We start from the raw sequence: 16,979 nt of genomic DNA on the forward strand, positions 1-16,979 counted from the left end.
GATTGGTCTCTCTAAGCGAGATCCCAATTTCGTCGGTCATCCGACGTGACGTAGAGAGTGACCGACTGAAAGGGAACTCTTTCTGCTTAGTTTCCTTAGGTTAGAATGACAAACAAATACATACAATCAGTTAATATGTACTGTACTGGTAACATCGTTTTATATAATTATTTCACAAATGCATATAGATCATCAAAATCATTTTTTTAAAATGTTTATATACTGAACAAAATTATAAACGCAACACTTTAGTTTTTGCCCCCATTTTTCATGAGCTGAAATTAAAAGTTTTGGTAACACTTTACAATAAGGTCTATTTTGTTAACATCAGTTAGCTAACATGAACTAACAATGAACAATAAATTTTTACAGCATTTATTAATCATTGTTAATGTTAGTTAATAAAAATATTCATGTTCAAATTAGTTCACAGTACATTAACTAATGTTAACAGATACAACTTTAAATTTTCATAGGATAATACATCTTTTAAGCCTAATCATATACTACTCAGCTTCCATTAATTAGAATGACAAATCAATACATAGAATAAGTTAATATGTAATGTACGGGTAATATATTTTATATAATTATTTCACAAATGCTTAAAGATCATTAAAATAATTTTAAAAAATTATAGATCATTAAAAGTTTTGATAACACTTTGCAATAAGGTGTAGTTTATTAACATTAGTTAATGCATTAACTAACATGAACTAACAATGAACAATATATTTCTGCAGTATTTTTAATCTTTGTTAATGTTAGTTAATAAAAATGTTCATGTTAGTTCACAGTACATTAACTAATGTTAACAGCTTTAAATTGTAATTAATAATGTGTTAACTAAGATTAATAAATGCTATATAAATATTGTTCATGTTAACTAATATAGTAAATTAATGTTAACAAATGAAACTTTGTTACTGTGTGTGTGTGTGTGTGTGTGTGTGTGTGTGTGTGTGTGTGTGTGTGTGTGTGTGTGTATGTGTGTGTTTCATGCTCTTGATTTTATAGTTTAACCCTTTCATTACTGTAACCCTTAAAACCAGACTGCCAGAGGGTTACTTACTGTAAATGCATGTGCCCGCTGTGCACCGTTTTCCTGATACCACCGGGGTGGCGGTGCTGCCAGTGGCTTGGATCCCATCATCACTGCTTGCAGTTATATTTTATTTTTAGCATATAACTTGAACAAATTGACCCAGAAACAAAACTGTTTTAAAGTTAATGTATTGTATAATGCTACCTGTTGTTAGTTTTTAGGTTATTGTTTTATGAGTGACAAAGTGTGTCTGTTGACAAGCTTTGCTAGTGTTTTGATTTGAGTGACTTCATTTGAGACACTTATGAAGTATTTTGGTAGTTTTAGTGCATTTTAGATGATACATTTATTGCTGCCAAGCTGAGAGTTGGTAAGGACAATTATGTAAGGAGTTTGGAGAAATGGGTCCTAGCAATTGTAAAAACCTGTAAATGTTTTGAGTCATGTTTATTACAATGGCATGGTGGTTTCAATTTCCACTCGACTTCCTACTTTGAATTCTATTGAAAACATACTTTTATAAACTCTTCCTCCAGTTTTTGACCAAATTTATATATAAAAAAAGTTATTCAAAACCTTTTGAATACCAAATTGTTCTTATGTAATACATAAAAAAATAGATTACATAATTTGTCAACTCTTTGCATACTTATTCATTTGCACAATCTTAACCAAAATTGGCTCAGGTCACTTACAGATCAAGTCACACAAAAGTTGCACAATGGATTGTTGATGTGTGACATCTTGACAAATTCTCATTACTGAAGTGAAATACTGTATGTATCTTTGCCACATTGTCCTGAGAATGTCACATAAATACTGGTAAAAATACCTCAAATACCTAAATAATTGACGTTCCCTTTCCTGTGATTCGTGTCATGTGGTGTTTGAGTCAGGATGGAATAATATGAATGCCTCTGCTGCTGCTGAGATTCCCTGAGCACTTCTTCATTTGGCAAAAGAGCTTCAGTGTTATGAGAGTTTAATAACCTTTTATATTCTGATATATTGTGTTTACACCATTCATAAGAATAATAACCTTGAGCGTAAATATTAAGTGCCTGTTGATGGCAGATGCATCAGTTCTCACAAAGGCTTTCTCATCCAATTTTGCCCCTATATTGGGGATCATGATGCACTTCCAAATCCATTACAGTATAGTGCTGTCTGAACGAGGCTTTCTTCACATTCAACTGCCTAAAATTCTGACACAAACAGTGCACTACATTTAAATGTGGTTTATTGCTTAAAAGAACCTGTTTGTGCATTTTACAGTCATTCTTTACAAACATGAATTATATTGTTTTTTATAATATGAATACAGTAGTCATTGTACAACAGGGCTAATGCATAAACATTGAGGTACAGTAGTTGATCTAACAAAATTGTTAGATTAGATTAGAATCTAAGATATTAATATAATATTAATGGTAACACTTTACAATAAGGTTTTTTTGTGTGTGAGGTAAAAAAAAAAAAACTTCCATTGCTTTAATGTTTACCAGATTTTAAATTCAAAACGGGCTTGTTTTGTCTTTTTTTTCATACAAGTTGTGTTGAAAGAGTGAAAAGTAAGTTTTTTTTCCCCATTACTTGTTTTGCTGTTCACACTATTTCAACTCAGCAATTTCAGTCAACCACAGAGGCTTTCAGGCAATTGCTCTTCCAGCCCCAACTTCTTCTTCCATATGAACAAATAATAGCTTTCAAAGCTGTGTGTGTTGACACAAAATAAGTTTTGTAGCAGGTTTGCCTTACAGAACATCACTCAAGATTGCTTGAAGTGCACATCAAAACAGATTTTATATTTTGGGATTTTGTGTGCGCATGGTGTAATTTTGTTGCATGCCTTAAATATAGCATCAAACCGCATGCATGTTTTAGAAATCAACAACAACTACTACTTTCTGGATGTGACATAAATAATGTGGCGTAAAGGAATTCTTCACCCAAAGATAAAAAATTTGCTGAAAATGTACTCACCCTCAGACCATCCAAGATGTAGATGAGTTTGTTTGTTTATTCTTTTGAACAGATTAGGATAAATGTAGCATTCCATCACTTGCTCACCAATGGATCCTCTGCAGTGAGCATCCATTGGTGAGCAAGTGATGGAATGCTACATTTATCCTAATTAAGTAACAAACTCATCTACTGCTTGGAGAGTACATTTTTAGCAAATTTAAATTTTTGGAAGAAATACTCCTTTCATTTGGAGTGATCACTCAGTGCATTTACTTGTATTTTCAGGGACTACTGTAATCTGAAACGCACTCTCAGCAAATAGTCATTTCACTTATATTGTGTGAAGGTAAATTTAGCATCCTATTACTTTTGTCCCAGCTTTTTTTTTCTCCTTGTGCTTGTTCCTAAACCCTTCCTCGTCACAAGCAGCCATTACCTTGAACAAAAAAATGGAACTGCAACATGAATAATTTGTCGAACTAATAGCTTTTTCGTCTAAGTTCAAGAGTTTACACGGGGCACTGTGCCCTCAAAGTTTTCACGAAAATTACTTGGAGGGTGTGTGTGTGTGTGTGTATGCAGGTTTCATTGATTAGAGGCTTGAAATTTCCTTTATCTTCTTTTTTGCTCCCAAGTGGCACCTATTACATCATACTTCATCTCTTAATAACTGTAGTAATTAAGTGAGCAATTATCTCTAACAAGCCTCTTCAGATTTGCATCTAAACACAACAAAGACCCACTCAAAGCTTTTTTTCCCCGTTTTGTTTTATCAAATCTTTTAATATGGCAGAAATGTATTTTCTGCTAAGCGTTTTATAATAGTATTTATAGCAGTTGTGTGCAGTACACAGCATTATGATGATACAGTATTGGATGTGATCTGTTTCAAAAACATGAATAACAGAATATTGTGGTCAGTTATTTTCAGACAATGTTGTGAAATGACTTATAAGCTCATCTTGTGTTGTTTTGTCTCAAAGAGGCACAGATTGACATTTTTATTAACTGTTCTTTTTCAGGTCAGTATGTAATGATACGGCTCTTGTGTGTATTTGGGGAATAACATTTCTTATTATACTTCTAAAGCATATTCATAATACATTGTGACACCAGCTGTACACCTAAAGTAGGATAACCAGCAGTGTCTGGAAATATAAAGCAACATGTTTATGTCGCCTTCAGTTGGGCTCCAAAATTCTGAGACCATGCACATTCAAAATCTTGTATTCAAAATCTAATAAAAAACCTTGAAATAAACAATTTTTGGGGGGGAAATGGATAAGAAATACTGAAACATTGGTTCTGCTCTATTTCTTGGTCACATAAGGTCAAATAAGAAAATCAAATGTGTGACACTGATCATGTGACTTCTTACAGACGGTGAGATGTTCTTGCTTTCGTTGAAGCATAAGATGTTTTGGATCTTTCTCAAACCATGAAGCTGTTGAATATGATCATCAGGTTTTCACAATCATTTTTTCCATTCAACCTTTTATTCAAAATGTGGATAAATATTATTTCTTATAAAATTCTAATTTTGCATTTCACTATGGTTTCACACTTTTGGACCCCAACTTTCAATTTCTTTGAAAATTAATAAAGATTACTTCAATAAAATATTATAATTGAAATTTCACTTTTTGTGATTACTGAGATTGATAAGGACTCAGAAAATATGTAGGCCTAAATTTATTCCGACAAAGTGTTTTACCCTAAAATATCAGTTTCAAATTATTCTGAGAAACAGGTACCATTTCAATAATTAACTGAATGTGTTTTAAATACACAACCAGGTTTATGTATAATCAATAATTTCTTGCAATCTCATATAATCTTGCAATCTCATAACTCAGTATTTTCCACCATATTTTAAACATGCTCATATATTTTAAATGTTTAAATTAAACTGATTCTACGATACTATGGTGCTGAAGCTATTTCAACACATACATTAAAATATGAATATTTAAATAAAATCAAATGGAAGCAAATAGTTAATAATAAGTTTTGGACTGAAATAAGTCTTAGACCACCTGTTTCATTAATTACATTAGTTACATGTATTAGTTCATGTTTATGTTCAAACTGTGTAGTCCAAATGGATAGGGATTTTTTATGCAATTCAAATGCTTATTTCTTAAATTTAGGCCTAAATATTTTTTGAGTGGTATACGAATGCATCATGTCCTATGCATATTAATTCTGATGCTATAAAAAGGTTCGTATGAAATTAAATGAGATCAACACTCCTCAATTTGACCTGGAATCCCGCAGCAGTCGCTCAGTGTTGTGGAGGTGAAGGGCATCAGGTCCAGAGAAATCTCCATCTCTCCCTCCTGCTGCTCTAGGGCGGGCAGCAGCACGTTCCGCTGGATACGAGACGAATCGGACACGACCGAGACCTTGTCAAAAGGTAAGTCCACGTGCTCGCCATGACCGGGGACCAGAACCAGGCACTGGGGGTTGGAAGCGTCTTGCGCGTCCTTGTGGAGCTGAGTGGTGTCGTGATGGTAGGACACCAGCTCGTTGGTGAAGTTCACTGTCTCCACAGCAGAAGATGCGCAGAGTCGATTGCAACCCAGAATAGTGGTGAAGGCTTTGCGGAAATCCGCGTTGAACGCGTAGATGACCGGGTTGAGCGATGAATTGGCCCATCCGAACCACACGAAGATGTTAAAAGTGGTGCTGCTCACGCACAGAGAGTCTCCAAGAGTGTCCAGGTCACAGAACGGCACGATGCAGTTGAGGACGAAAAAGGGCAGCCAGCAGAACACAAACACCCCCATGATGATGGAAAGCGTTTTTAACACCTTCGTTTCTTTCTTAAACGTGGTTTTCAGCGACTGCTCGCTCGCGCAGTCGTGCATGTGCCCGGCCGCCCTCTCCAAAGTGGAGATCCTCCGGATCTGCGTTTGCGCGATTCGGTAGATCCGCGTATATGTTCCTATCATGATTACAACAGGGATGTAAAAGCTTATAAGTGAAGATGCAATAGCATAAGTCCTGTTTAAAGTCGCAGTGCAGTCCTCCGAACTGAAAGTGAGGTTTAAGGGCGTGTTATGATCCTCAGCCCTGTGCCAGTTCAGTCTGACCGGAATGAAAGAGATCAGGACGGAAAGTGTCCACGCCATCCCGATCATTATAAACGCTATCCTCTGGGTCATTTTACGCTCGTAACGGAACGGGCTTGAGATGGCCCAGTATCTGTCCAAACTGATGATGCACAGGTTGAGTATAGACGCCGTTGAGCACATGATATCGAAAGCTATCCAAGTGTCACAAAAGCTCCCGAAGAGCCAACAGCCGGCCACCTCAGAGACAGCCTTCCACGGCATGACCAGAACAGCCACGAAGAGATCCGAAACTGCTAGGGATATGACGAAGAAATTAGTGACTTTGGATCGGAGGTGTCTGAATTTGATGACGGCGGCGCACACCAGCGTGTTCCCCAGCAGCGTGGAGAGGATGAGCGCGCAGAGAGCGCAGCCCGTCAGCGCGCGGACACCCACACCGGAGCTGTCCCTTTCAGCACCATCGCTCTCCATGGGGCTTCCTCTGGACCCAGATCTGATAGATCATATTCAGGTGGCTCCTCACGTCACAGTTTCTCCGTTTTCCAGTGAAGTTCTTTTCCGAAAGGTCTCGATGTCTTCTTTCTGCAAAGTGCCACCGTGCTCCTGCTGAATAGCAGCGCGTAAGAGGGAATAAAGGGGCAGCGCTCTCTCTGCTGAAAACCTCGAGTCTGCCACAGAGAGAGAGAGAGAGAGGAGTACGACATAACTGAGAGTGAGTGCGCTCACTGAGTTAAAGAAAATTCTAAAAGACATAGAAAGCATCTCTACCTCAATTACAACATGGTTCTATCTATCTATCTATCTATCTATCTATCTATCTATCTATCTATCTTATGGAAAATGGCTTGTTGTAGCTATTCCTCAACTATAAGTCGCTTTGGATAAAAGCGTCTGCCAAATGAATAAATCTATCTATCTATAGATCAATCTAAAATTCTGTGCTCCAAACTCAAATTGATCATTGTATTTTTGTAGTTGTAGTGTGAACAAATGAACACAATGAAATCACATTAGGATACATCAAGTGAAAGTAGATTTGATAAATGTCAAGCAAGCTGTCACACGTTTTATATAGCTCATAATAGTTATAATAGTTAGTGTATTTGAGCTTTTACAAGTTTGCTTTTTCACGAGTTATTTTGTGTTTCACAATAGCTTTTTGCATAAACAATATGTTGCAGTAAATGTTTTTCATATATATATATATATATAAAAAAATTAATTTATTTTATAATAATAATTTTTTTTGTGGTAAATTAAAAGTGACTAGTTTCGGCCTGCTGTGAACAGATGTATTTGTATGTGAAATTTAAAGTTGTGAAGCACAATTTAATGTGAGATTAACAAATAATTCTGCAGTTGTGCAATCATTTGATCTGTGCGTGTCTACTGTGTCTGTGCAGTACATTATTTATATGTGCAGCCTGCGTCATCTAAATGCATGTTGTTGAATATGTCCAGCAGGGGGCGCGTGGATTCTCCTGTTAGTAACGCGTCGAATGACGTCACTGGAATTTCAAGATGGCTTCGAATCACGGTCAGGATACGGTCAGCTGCCGGTCTGAGACGGGAAAGCGTTGATGTTTTAACGGCCATGTCTGTTAACTCACGATATTTGCGTACTCTTAATATTTACCCTGTTAATATGTTGGAGGACGGTCTGAATAGGTGTCATGATGAAAGAAGAGCGGAGTACTACAACACTGAACTGCAGCGCTTCGGCTGTCAAACCACAAGAGGATTTTGAGCGAGATGGAAAAGACTGAGGATGAGCTTGAACATACATGTTTCCATCATATGAGAGATAGCAACATTCTTCACTGGATAATTTAAAAGAGGACTACAGTAGAGGTCATTTGTGCCGCTCTCAGGAATTGGGCTGCGGCCGATGGGTATGTAACGTTACAGGATGCACTTGCTGATATATTATAATGCGTTTTGACAGTAATGCATAATCTGTGTCTCAAACTTTGAGCTGGCTACTTAGACAGCATTTATAGACTTTTTACACGCGTTGAATGTTCTGAATTGAATTTTTATCCAGACGCGCCTGTCATACCTCAAAATGCTGAATCAAACGTTCTGAACTTGATGATGCTCATTTCATCTAAAGCTGAATCAAATGTTCGATTCAAACGCTACAAACGTGCCCAAAATACTAAATCGAATGTTTGGTAATGTTCCAAACGCGGCTATGATGCCAAAAAAGTCAATCGAATATTCTTAAAGTTATGATGTTAAAAAAAAACAACCCTCAGTGAACATTCGAGTCCAGTGATCCCCTAAAATGCTGACTCGAAAGCTTGGATGTAATGTTCTGTCACACCCTAAATTACTAAATAGATCATTCTAAATCGTTCCAATAAAAAAAAAAAATGCTGTTATGGTATTCCATAAAATCTGAATTGGATGTACCAATTCAACGTTATAAATGAATAAATGCAACAAAATGTTGAATTATATTTTCCAAGCTTAATTCTTGATGCTCAGCTAGGCTGCGGAATCAAAAGTTCGAATCAAATGTTACAAACATGATTATGATGCCCAAAATGATTTATAGAATATTCCAAACGTTATGAAGTTGTTCATAAAATTTAATTTGAGCGTTCGAGTACAATAATGGCCAAAGTACTGAATCGCATGCGATTGTACTGAAGCGAACTTTCTGAAAGTATGCATGTTGTTCAAAAAAGTTGAATCAGATGTTCCGATTCAGTGTTCCAAATAGAATTATGATGTAACAAATTACCGAGTTGAACTTTTCAAACTGAATCGAATGTTTGAATCAGGATACTGAATACTGAATATTCTAAACATTATGATGTTAAAAAAAACTCAACTGAATATTAGAGTTCAACAAGGCCTAAAAATGCTGAATCAAATGCTCAGATGGGATGTTCTATCATCCAAAATACTGCACCGAACATTTTAAATGTGATTATGATGTTCAGCAAAGCTCATTTTTAAAATGAGACATTCCAAACTCTATCATGATGTTCAAAAAAAATCTGAATTAGATGTTCCAATTTAACGTTCCAAATGGAATTAATGATTCAACAAATTAGCAAATCAAACGTTAAAAACATTATTCTGATGCCCATCTAAGCTGCTGAATCAAATGTTCAATTCAAACGTTACAAACGCAATTATGATGCCCAAAATACTGAATAGAATATTTCAGACATTCTGATGTTCAAAAACTCTGAATTGAACAAGTCCAGTGATGCTTAAAATACTGAATCAGTGCTTGAATTGAATGTTCTGTAATGCCCTAAAATACGGACTCAAATGTCCCAAAACATCTATGATCTTTAATGCCTAAAATAGTGAATAAAACATTCCAAACGATGACCCAAAACACTGACTCGAATGTTTCAAACATGTCTGTCATGCCCTAAAGTGCTGTCTTCTACAGTAGGTAGCAAAATATTTCACTGTGTATTTTTTCAAAGCACCTTTTCAGATTGGTTTATTTTTAGGTTATCCTCCCAGTGGGGTCCAGAAGAGCAGTGTCATCTCCGAGCATTGTGGGTATTCTGTAGTTTCTCCTGTGAAGCTGATGGTGGAGTCATCTTCCTCTGGAGGCAGGGGTGCCGAGGAAGGCATACCACCTCCACGCATCGCAGATGTTATAGACAGGCAGGAGAGCATAATGCAAGGCATGTTCTCCCATAGTGGAACATCGCAGGGAGAGAAAGGCCAATTGCAGAGCATCAAGGACCACGAAGTTCCAGAGTCATGTGATAAGACCAATACCCAGCCATGTGGCACTAAGCTCCCAAATGGACATGGAGGCCACAGTGCACATAAATTGACTGAGTGGGACGATCCTAACTCATCTCTTCCTGCAGGAAGCTACTTGAATTCAGAGGGTGATCATGTGATTGCAAATGGAGAGCTCTCAGCAGGCTCTAGAGGTGGTGCTTTGGATGCTATTTCTTCTATGCTACCACCTCAAGATGCAGCTGTAGACAGAACCACCAGCTCGGAAGACTGTTTAAATGCCCAAAATGCAGTGTTTAATGACACCAGAAGTTGTTCTGAAGGCGGCCCATCTTTGGATAGGAACTCTTCAGCCAGTCCGTCAACTCCGAAACACTCTCTCAGGACGTTTTCCTCTAGCACTTTCCTCAACACTGACTCTGCTCGTCTCAGTCCGGATGATGACGAGACCTTTTCCACATCAGATAGACCTGATGACTCGATCTTCACGGACGTGAGTCTGAAACCCAGGAACACTTATGAGATCAGTCGGCGTCAGAGCGCTCCAGACAACATCCCTGGTGTGTTAAGTGTTGCTGTCGCAGATCTGACTCTCAGTCAAAGGAAACACGGCATCTCTGAGATCTTCAACAGGTATTATCATTCTATACAATTTTGCTTTATAAAAAAATATTGCTTTAGCTAAATATGAGAAACATAATTCACAGGTACATATTATATTGTGGCTATCAGAAAGAAAATTAGATGATGTAGGAGTTAATGACAAGAGAAACAAAAAAAATTGCATGCCCATGTATTAATGTCATTGTATATGGTTTATAAAACTTGATATATCAAGAAAAGTTAAAAAGTGATAACTTTTTCTTTACACCATGAATACACATCTTAATAGTGCCCCTATTATGCAATTTTTAAGATTCCTAATATTGTTCTGGGAGTCTCCTACAATAGGTTTACATGCATGCAAGATCAAAAAACGCTTTCGTTTTCTCAAAATATTCATTTTATATCACCTCATTTTCCAATGATTCTCAAACGATTTGTTCAAAGCAGTTCTAAGATTCAGTCTCTCTCTTTCCCTGAGCCTACTCTGCTCTGATTGGTCAGATGGCTCAGTCTGTTGTGATTGGTCTACTGCGTACAGCGCGTGTCGTAAACGATACGCCCATTGCCATAGTTGCGTATTTTGAACGCTCGATAGAAAATATAAACATCTGTAAACATAATTTATCATACTTACAGGTTGTGATTCAGTGGAGCCAGCTGATCCAAATAAACTGGGTACTGAGCTCATCTGTCAAGAGCAAGCGTTTTGTGAATCCCGCGTTGAACTCCCTGAGATTAGAGAAGCAGTCGTCAGTAAAATGACGGGAACACAAAAAAAGTTTGGGGTTGTACTGCTGTGGGACAGTGGAAAAAGTACATTTTAACCACTGATTCTTTACAGCCTAATCTTTCGAAAAATAAAAATAAAACGAATTTACTTTCACAGCGTCTTCTCGACATGAACAAGCTACAGTGTTTGAGGACGGGTCAAGTTGTTCGCGGCCGGCCAACGTAGAACATAGACGGGCATTATGCAAAATGTGTTATTATGTGTAGCCGTCACAGAAGTGGGATTCGAATTACTGACGACTCAATTAAGCTGTTCAGAGTCGGTTCTTTCTTTTGGGAGACAATAACTTTATTTATCATGCACTTTCAGCTTTACAACTTTGCAGATCGTTTACATTCACATACAGCTACATTACACACTGCATGAAAGACTTACTGACCTTGACACACAGTCATGAGGATTTTTTTCAAATATTTATAAGTAGTGAATTTTTTTTTTAAACAAAACATAGAATAAAGTTAATAATAACTATAATATAGGATAATATTTATTTTTTTATTTTTATGTTTGTACTGTTCATTTAAAGGGATATTTTGCTCAACAATTAAAATTTTGTGATATACTAATTGTCATGTTATTCTAATTCTTTTATTTTAAATATATATATATATATATATATATTTATTTATTTATTATTATTATTTATTTATTTATTTTTTCAAAAAATACAAAGAGATTTTAATAAGCTGTTTTTCATGCAACAAAAGTGGTTGATAATTTATATTTCCAAACTTTAAAAGGACATAAAAGTGCCATAGAAGTACTCGCCTTTTGTAATCTATTAAATCAACATCCACTTTCACTTTTATTATTATTATTATTATTAGATTTTTCATGGAACAAGGAAAATAATATGACAAGGCGTAAGTAAATGATGATAATAATATTTAATTATTTTTAGCTGGATTATGCCTTTAAATTGTCAGTGTATTATGGTTCAACAAAGAAACTTCTCAAAAGATATTTCTCTTCAAGAATTCAATCCCGTTTTTCAACACGTAACACTTCAAAAGTAAACAGGTTTTGACAGATTCTGTCTCCTTCCGGTTACTGAGCTGACTGGCTCAGACTTAAACTATGAATTTCCTCATATTTTACAATGCTTGTTAAAGCTCATGCTGTTAAGCCAATAGAACTGGCTTGTGCACTTGCAGTTATTTTTGTGCATTGTCAGTGCAGTGTTTTCAGGTTTTGACAGATGCTCTGTGATGATATCTTTGGCAGAAGTCTGTTCTCCAGAAAGCAGAGGGAGGCCCAGAGTGCACCAGGATGGAAACTGTTTGGAAAGGTCCCACTGAGAGAGAGTCCTCCCAAAGACTCCAAAACCATTCAGCAGGTCTGTTCACACCTAATTCAGATTGAGAGTATCTATAAAACTGTTTTATAAGTATTTTAAATAGCTGTTTGTTGTTTTTCTTTTTCGCTTCTGTGAACATGAAATCAAAATTTACCCTCTTGATAATTTTGCAATTACATGAAAATGTATTAGTCTTTACATTTATATTAAATTCATTTAGCTGATCTTTACAGTGCTTTTTTGACCCACTTAAGTAGGACTTAAGTGCTCCTTTATATATCATTTCATAATTCTATTTTCTTTGAAAAATAGTGAATAAAGTATACTGCTGAAAATGCCATGAAAATGTATTTAAATATATTTGTAATTACTGTGATGAAGTTGCAATTTAGTTATTTAAAATATATTAACTTTTAAATGTAATTATTGAATAACACACTACAGTACAGTTAAATTTATAGCATGTTAGTCAACACATCAAGACAAAAGACTTAAAACTAACTTAATATGTTCTTCAATGTAAAGCATTTAATTTGACATTATTACAAAGTGCACACTTTGGAAGTGTACTTAAAGTCGGCATGAAACGGAAGTTGCGATTATCTTTTCTTCTCTACCATGACGTACAGTATATCCGAGTGAAACGGCATCTGAAATGAGAGGGCGGGACTTGATTTCGTCCTTCGGGAATTGATTGGATCGTTGGAAGTTGGGGCGTTGCTAACAAAATGGAGGCAGATCTGAATGCCAGTTTGCAGTTAGTGGTGGGGGATTTCTCTCCACTGGATTCATAGCTGACACCCAAGCATGAATAAATGTTTTATTTAAGGATGACGACGACGATCAATGGCACAAAACATGCCTAAACAGTGCACGCAAAAAATTAGTTTGCGATGTCCTAAGCGTAATGTTGCCGTAATATCCCTATATTTTTTCAATGTTTAGGGGTAACGTACTCCCTCATGACTGGTGTCAGTGCTATAAAGTGAAGCATTAGCTTCAGCTTTTCCCCCTGTCGTTTATCCTAGCATTTACCCCTCACGTCTCTAGCTCCGTCCTTGCGCCATAGCTCGTGACCGGCAGAGAAGAGGAGTCATTTTGAGGGGGAGGTTAATGTTTTTGATTAAAGATTACGAGGGCACATGAATTTTAAAAAAAATTATGAAGTGCACGGATAAATTATTTATAATAAACACTACAGTATTCTATTAAAAAAATAAGAATTTTAAATTTTGATTTCATGGTGACTTTAAGTGTGTTCAGAAAAATCTAATCAGGAAAGTGTACTGTCTTTCTTTACGGTTAAGTGGCCTTTTATTTAAATAATATGCACATTTAATACAATTAAGCACACTTGTTTTTCATAAGGGCTGCCATATATTAATATGAACAATATTTAAATGGAAATAATGTATTAAATGGAATTTGGCTGTTTATGAGACAAGCATGATCCAAAAAGAGTGATTCAAATCAAACCGCCTACTGAAGAAAACATCTGTTGCACCTTGCACATATTCCAACAAATTTTACCTTAGTGGAAAATTTACCATCAAAAGTTTATCTAGCTTATTATTAGAAGTTTATAGAATTTTGGCTTTTTTGTCTCCAAAAACTGATAAATAATTCCATTGTCATTGAAAAAACATATATTTTATTTATTTATAAAACATATTTTTTGTAATACATGTATTTTTAAGAAGAAAAGAAGAAAAAAATAGTTTCAAAGGGTAAGAAATAAAACAATATTAATAATATTTTATTTATAAAATGCCTTTCCCAAGCTCAAGGTCACTGTACAAAGAAAAAAATAATATGAAGACATAGGTTAAAAATGTTCATACATATACATAAGCAAACAACAAAAATAATAGCAAACTAAAAAAAATAAACACTAGATAGGTGAGCTGAAAAAACTGTGAGAATACATAGGTCTGTAGACTAGGGCTGTCAAAATGGCTGAAAAACTAAATTCGAATTTTGTACTTAAATATTATCAAAATTCGAATTATATTCGAATTTAAAATGCATAATTTCAGTTAGGGTGAAGAAAAGCTTTTGGATTCTCTCCTGAGGCCACAAGAGGGCGCATCGATCAAAATATTACTAATGCACGTTTCTTCAAAGCATAAGATAACATGACTATCTGTGAAAAAATGTGCATAACGTTTAAAATAATGTTTATAAACCAATTATAATTAATTAAGTTGCTTAAACAACTATAAACAAAACAGCATCATGTATGTATTCATAGTTTAATACGAAGGGAGCGAAAGACAATCACACAGAGTACATTTTTCATTTAAAAACACGAGTAGCAGTGGGAGGGGAAAAAACCCCCGCCATAAAGTCTCGAGATATGTTTTTTCAAAGTTGAACTTGCATTAATTTTACATGGCTTTCTAAATATGCGGCTCTTTTGTGCGAGACGCGAGTGCAACGGTAATAGATTTCCCTCTAGAATATGCACGAAATATGCATTCTGTGTGAACAGCTTGGTTTCAGTTTTGACGTAAACAACATCTTCTCCGCATTGATGTTCTCTTTTCCCGCAATATTTGTAATTAACAACGCAGCCCCGCCACATCTAGTGGCTTCAACTGGATAGGCTAACAAAAACATTATAATGCAACGACACTTACATCGTCATCGCATCTCGTGCGCCACTGATAAGGCTGCCTCCTTAACGCACACCTAAAATTCGAATGCAACGATTTTGCATTCGAATGTGGATTTTAATTTTAATTTCGATGAATATTCGAAATTCCAATTTTTTTTTTTTTGACAGCCCTACTGTAGACCGCTTTTGAAAGGTTCGGGGGGGAAAAGTTATTTTTGGACTCTGGAAAAAAACAGTTAAACAGTTCTGCTTTTGGTGCTATCTAATCTCACCAGACCCCTTTATACAAGTTTCACTTCTGTCGTTTAGGCAAACTACACGTCAATACCTTTAAGTTCTCTGAGAGACTGTGTTAGTGTGTGTGCTGAGGCCTGGTCTTCTGTTTGGGTGGCAGCTAGAGTAGGAACTGGGCTGGATCGAGCTCGGCTGCAGTGCGTGGAGTCCAGCTGGCTTCATTTCCATTCAGGATATTAGTCTGTCTGTGTTTTTAGGAGAAAACCCGAGAAGGTCGTTGATAGGTTAGCGCATGTTTTAGGGAGTAGAAATGCACGTCCAATGTTTTTATTTAATGCACGGCCTCACGCTATCTCTGCCCCGCTTATATTCTGTCACGCACACACGGTTCTCTACACGTTCTCATAGATTACTAACAGCCAAACTCCTCATTTCCTTCTGTTTATTGATTTAAACAACACACAAATAAGAAGAAAAACGGATCCAGTCAGAATAAAGCCCATTCAGTAAACAGCAAATCTTGCTGTCACGATTTATCCACCACTAAATCATGTCAGCATAAACGCCGCAAGCACTTTTACCAATGAAACCAGTCAAGTCAGCACAATTTTCAAGGCCAGGCCATTATTTCTTATCTTCGGGATCTGGTTTATGTACTGTATTTCTCTCATTTTGCTCTCTCTTCAGGAAAGTAACCCAGGCAATCTCACATCTGTATCTACACCCAATCTCTTAAGTTCAGGGGTATGATGTTTGGTTTCTAATTGAGCTCTCCTTCATGTCTGTTCTGTGCACAGAGCTGTACGCCTTCACTTCCCATCGGTCATTTCAACCACTCTCACATCACGTGACATGCCTGCTTGACTAGTGCTGTAACATTTGCTGTGTTGAAAGGATAGTGAAATCATTTACTCATCTTTATGTAGGGGTGTGCGGTATTGACAAAAAATAATATCACAATATTTTCTGGGATTTTATCGATAGCGATAATCAGACGATATTTTGCTGAGTGTGTTGCGCTGGTACATTAAAGACTGCGGTGGACAGTTGACTCCTAAAGTTTTTGATATTCTTCATATTCTGTATGGTGATCAGTTCACAGCAGTGAGAGAAATTAATCCTGTCCAATAAGTTTAAATTGATTTTTACACTTTATGGGCATTTTTACCTTTATAAAGCCATTTTTTTTTCTAAAAGTGTGCATTATCTTCAGATTATCATCAGGTTCTTACATTTAATCAATAAAGTCAAATACAATAATAAGACGTTTTGGCTGTTACAGTATCAACAAAATTCATCTTTGCAATGCAGAGGGAACACAGAAGCTATTTACACACTGTTTAATGCAGCTCAGAGGGACATGAATGCATTTAACTTGCAGTTACAGATGCATGAATAATGTTTTGATATTTTAAACATAAAACGTTGAATACTGATATTTGAAATCATTTAAAGGGGTCATATGATGTTGCTAAAAAGAACATTATTTTGTGTATTTGGTGTAATGAAACGTGTTTATGCGGTTTAAAGTTTAAAAAACACATTATTTTCAACATACTGTACATTATTGTTTCTCCTCTATGCCCCGCCTTTCTGAAACGCGTCAATTTTTACAAAGCTCATCG

At 36.1% G+C, this 16,979-nt stretch overlaps 2 protein-coding genes across 5 annotated transcripts in view; one reads left to right on the forward strand and one right to left on the reverse strand.

The window, feature by feature from the left end:
* Nucleotides 1-5,253: 5,253 nt before the first annotated feature.
* On the reverse strand, nucleotides 5,254-6,558 carry drd6b (dopamine receptor D6b). The gene has a single exon (XM_016513267.1). It carries the CDS (start codon nucleotides 6,556-6,558, stop codon nucleotides 5,254-5,256), a length of 1,305 nt encoding a protein of 434 aa, XP_016368753.1.
* A 1,026-nt stretch (nucleotides 6,559-7,584) lies between these two features.
* LOC107708937 (TBC1 domain family member 12-like) overlaps nucleotides 7,585-16,979 on the forward strand; it is a 28,065-nt gene continuing 18,670 nt past the window's right edge. For 2 of the 4 annotated variants that reach the window (XM_016513304.1, XM_016513307.1), the window contains exons 1-4: nucleotides 7,585-7,979; nucleotides 9,567-10,443; nucleotides 12,431-12,542; nucleotides 16,042-16,098. In XM_016513304.1, the coding sequence (XP_016368790.1) occupies nucleotides 7,976-7,979; nucleotides 9,567-10,443; nucleotides 12,431-12,542; nucleotides 16,042-16,098 (1,050 nt within the window). In that variant the 5' untranslated portion in view covers nucleotides 7,585-7,975. The remainder of the gene's footprint in view (nucleotides 7,980-9,566; nucleotides 10,444-12,430; nucleotides 12,543-16,041; nucleotides 16,099-16,979) is intronic. The other 2 variants (XM_016513305.1, XM_016513306.1) reach the window with 2 other exon arrangements.

Source organism: Sinocyclocheilus rhinocerous, unplaced genomic scaffold (genome assembly GCF_001515625.1).
Source record: "Sinocyclocheilus rhinocerous isolate Xijiao unplaced genomic scaffold, SAMN03320098_v1.1 scaffold24, whole genome shotgun sequence".
Lineage (NCBI taxonomy): Eukaryota > Metazoa > Chordata > Actinopteri > Cypriniformes > Cyprinidae > Sinocyclocheilus > Sinocyclocheilus rhinocerous.

What these genes read in the sequence shown, in the direction of transcription:
- drd6b (XM_016513267.1), bottom strand. Translation starts at nt 6,558, where the DNA reads ATGGAGAGCGATGGTGCTGAAAGGGACAGCTCCGGTGTGGGTGTCCGC.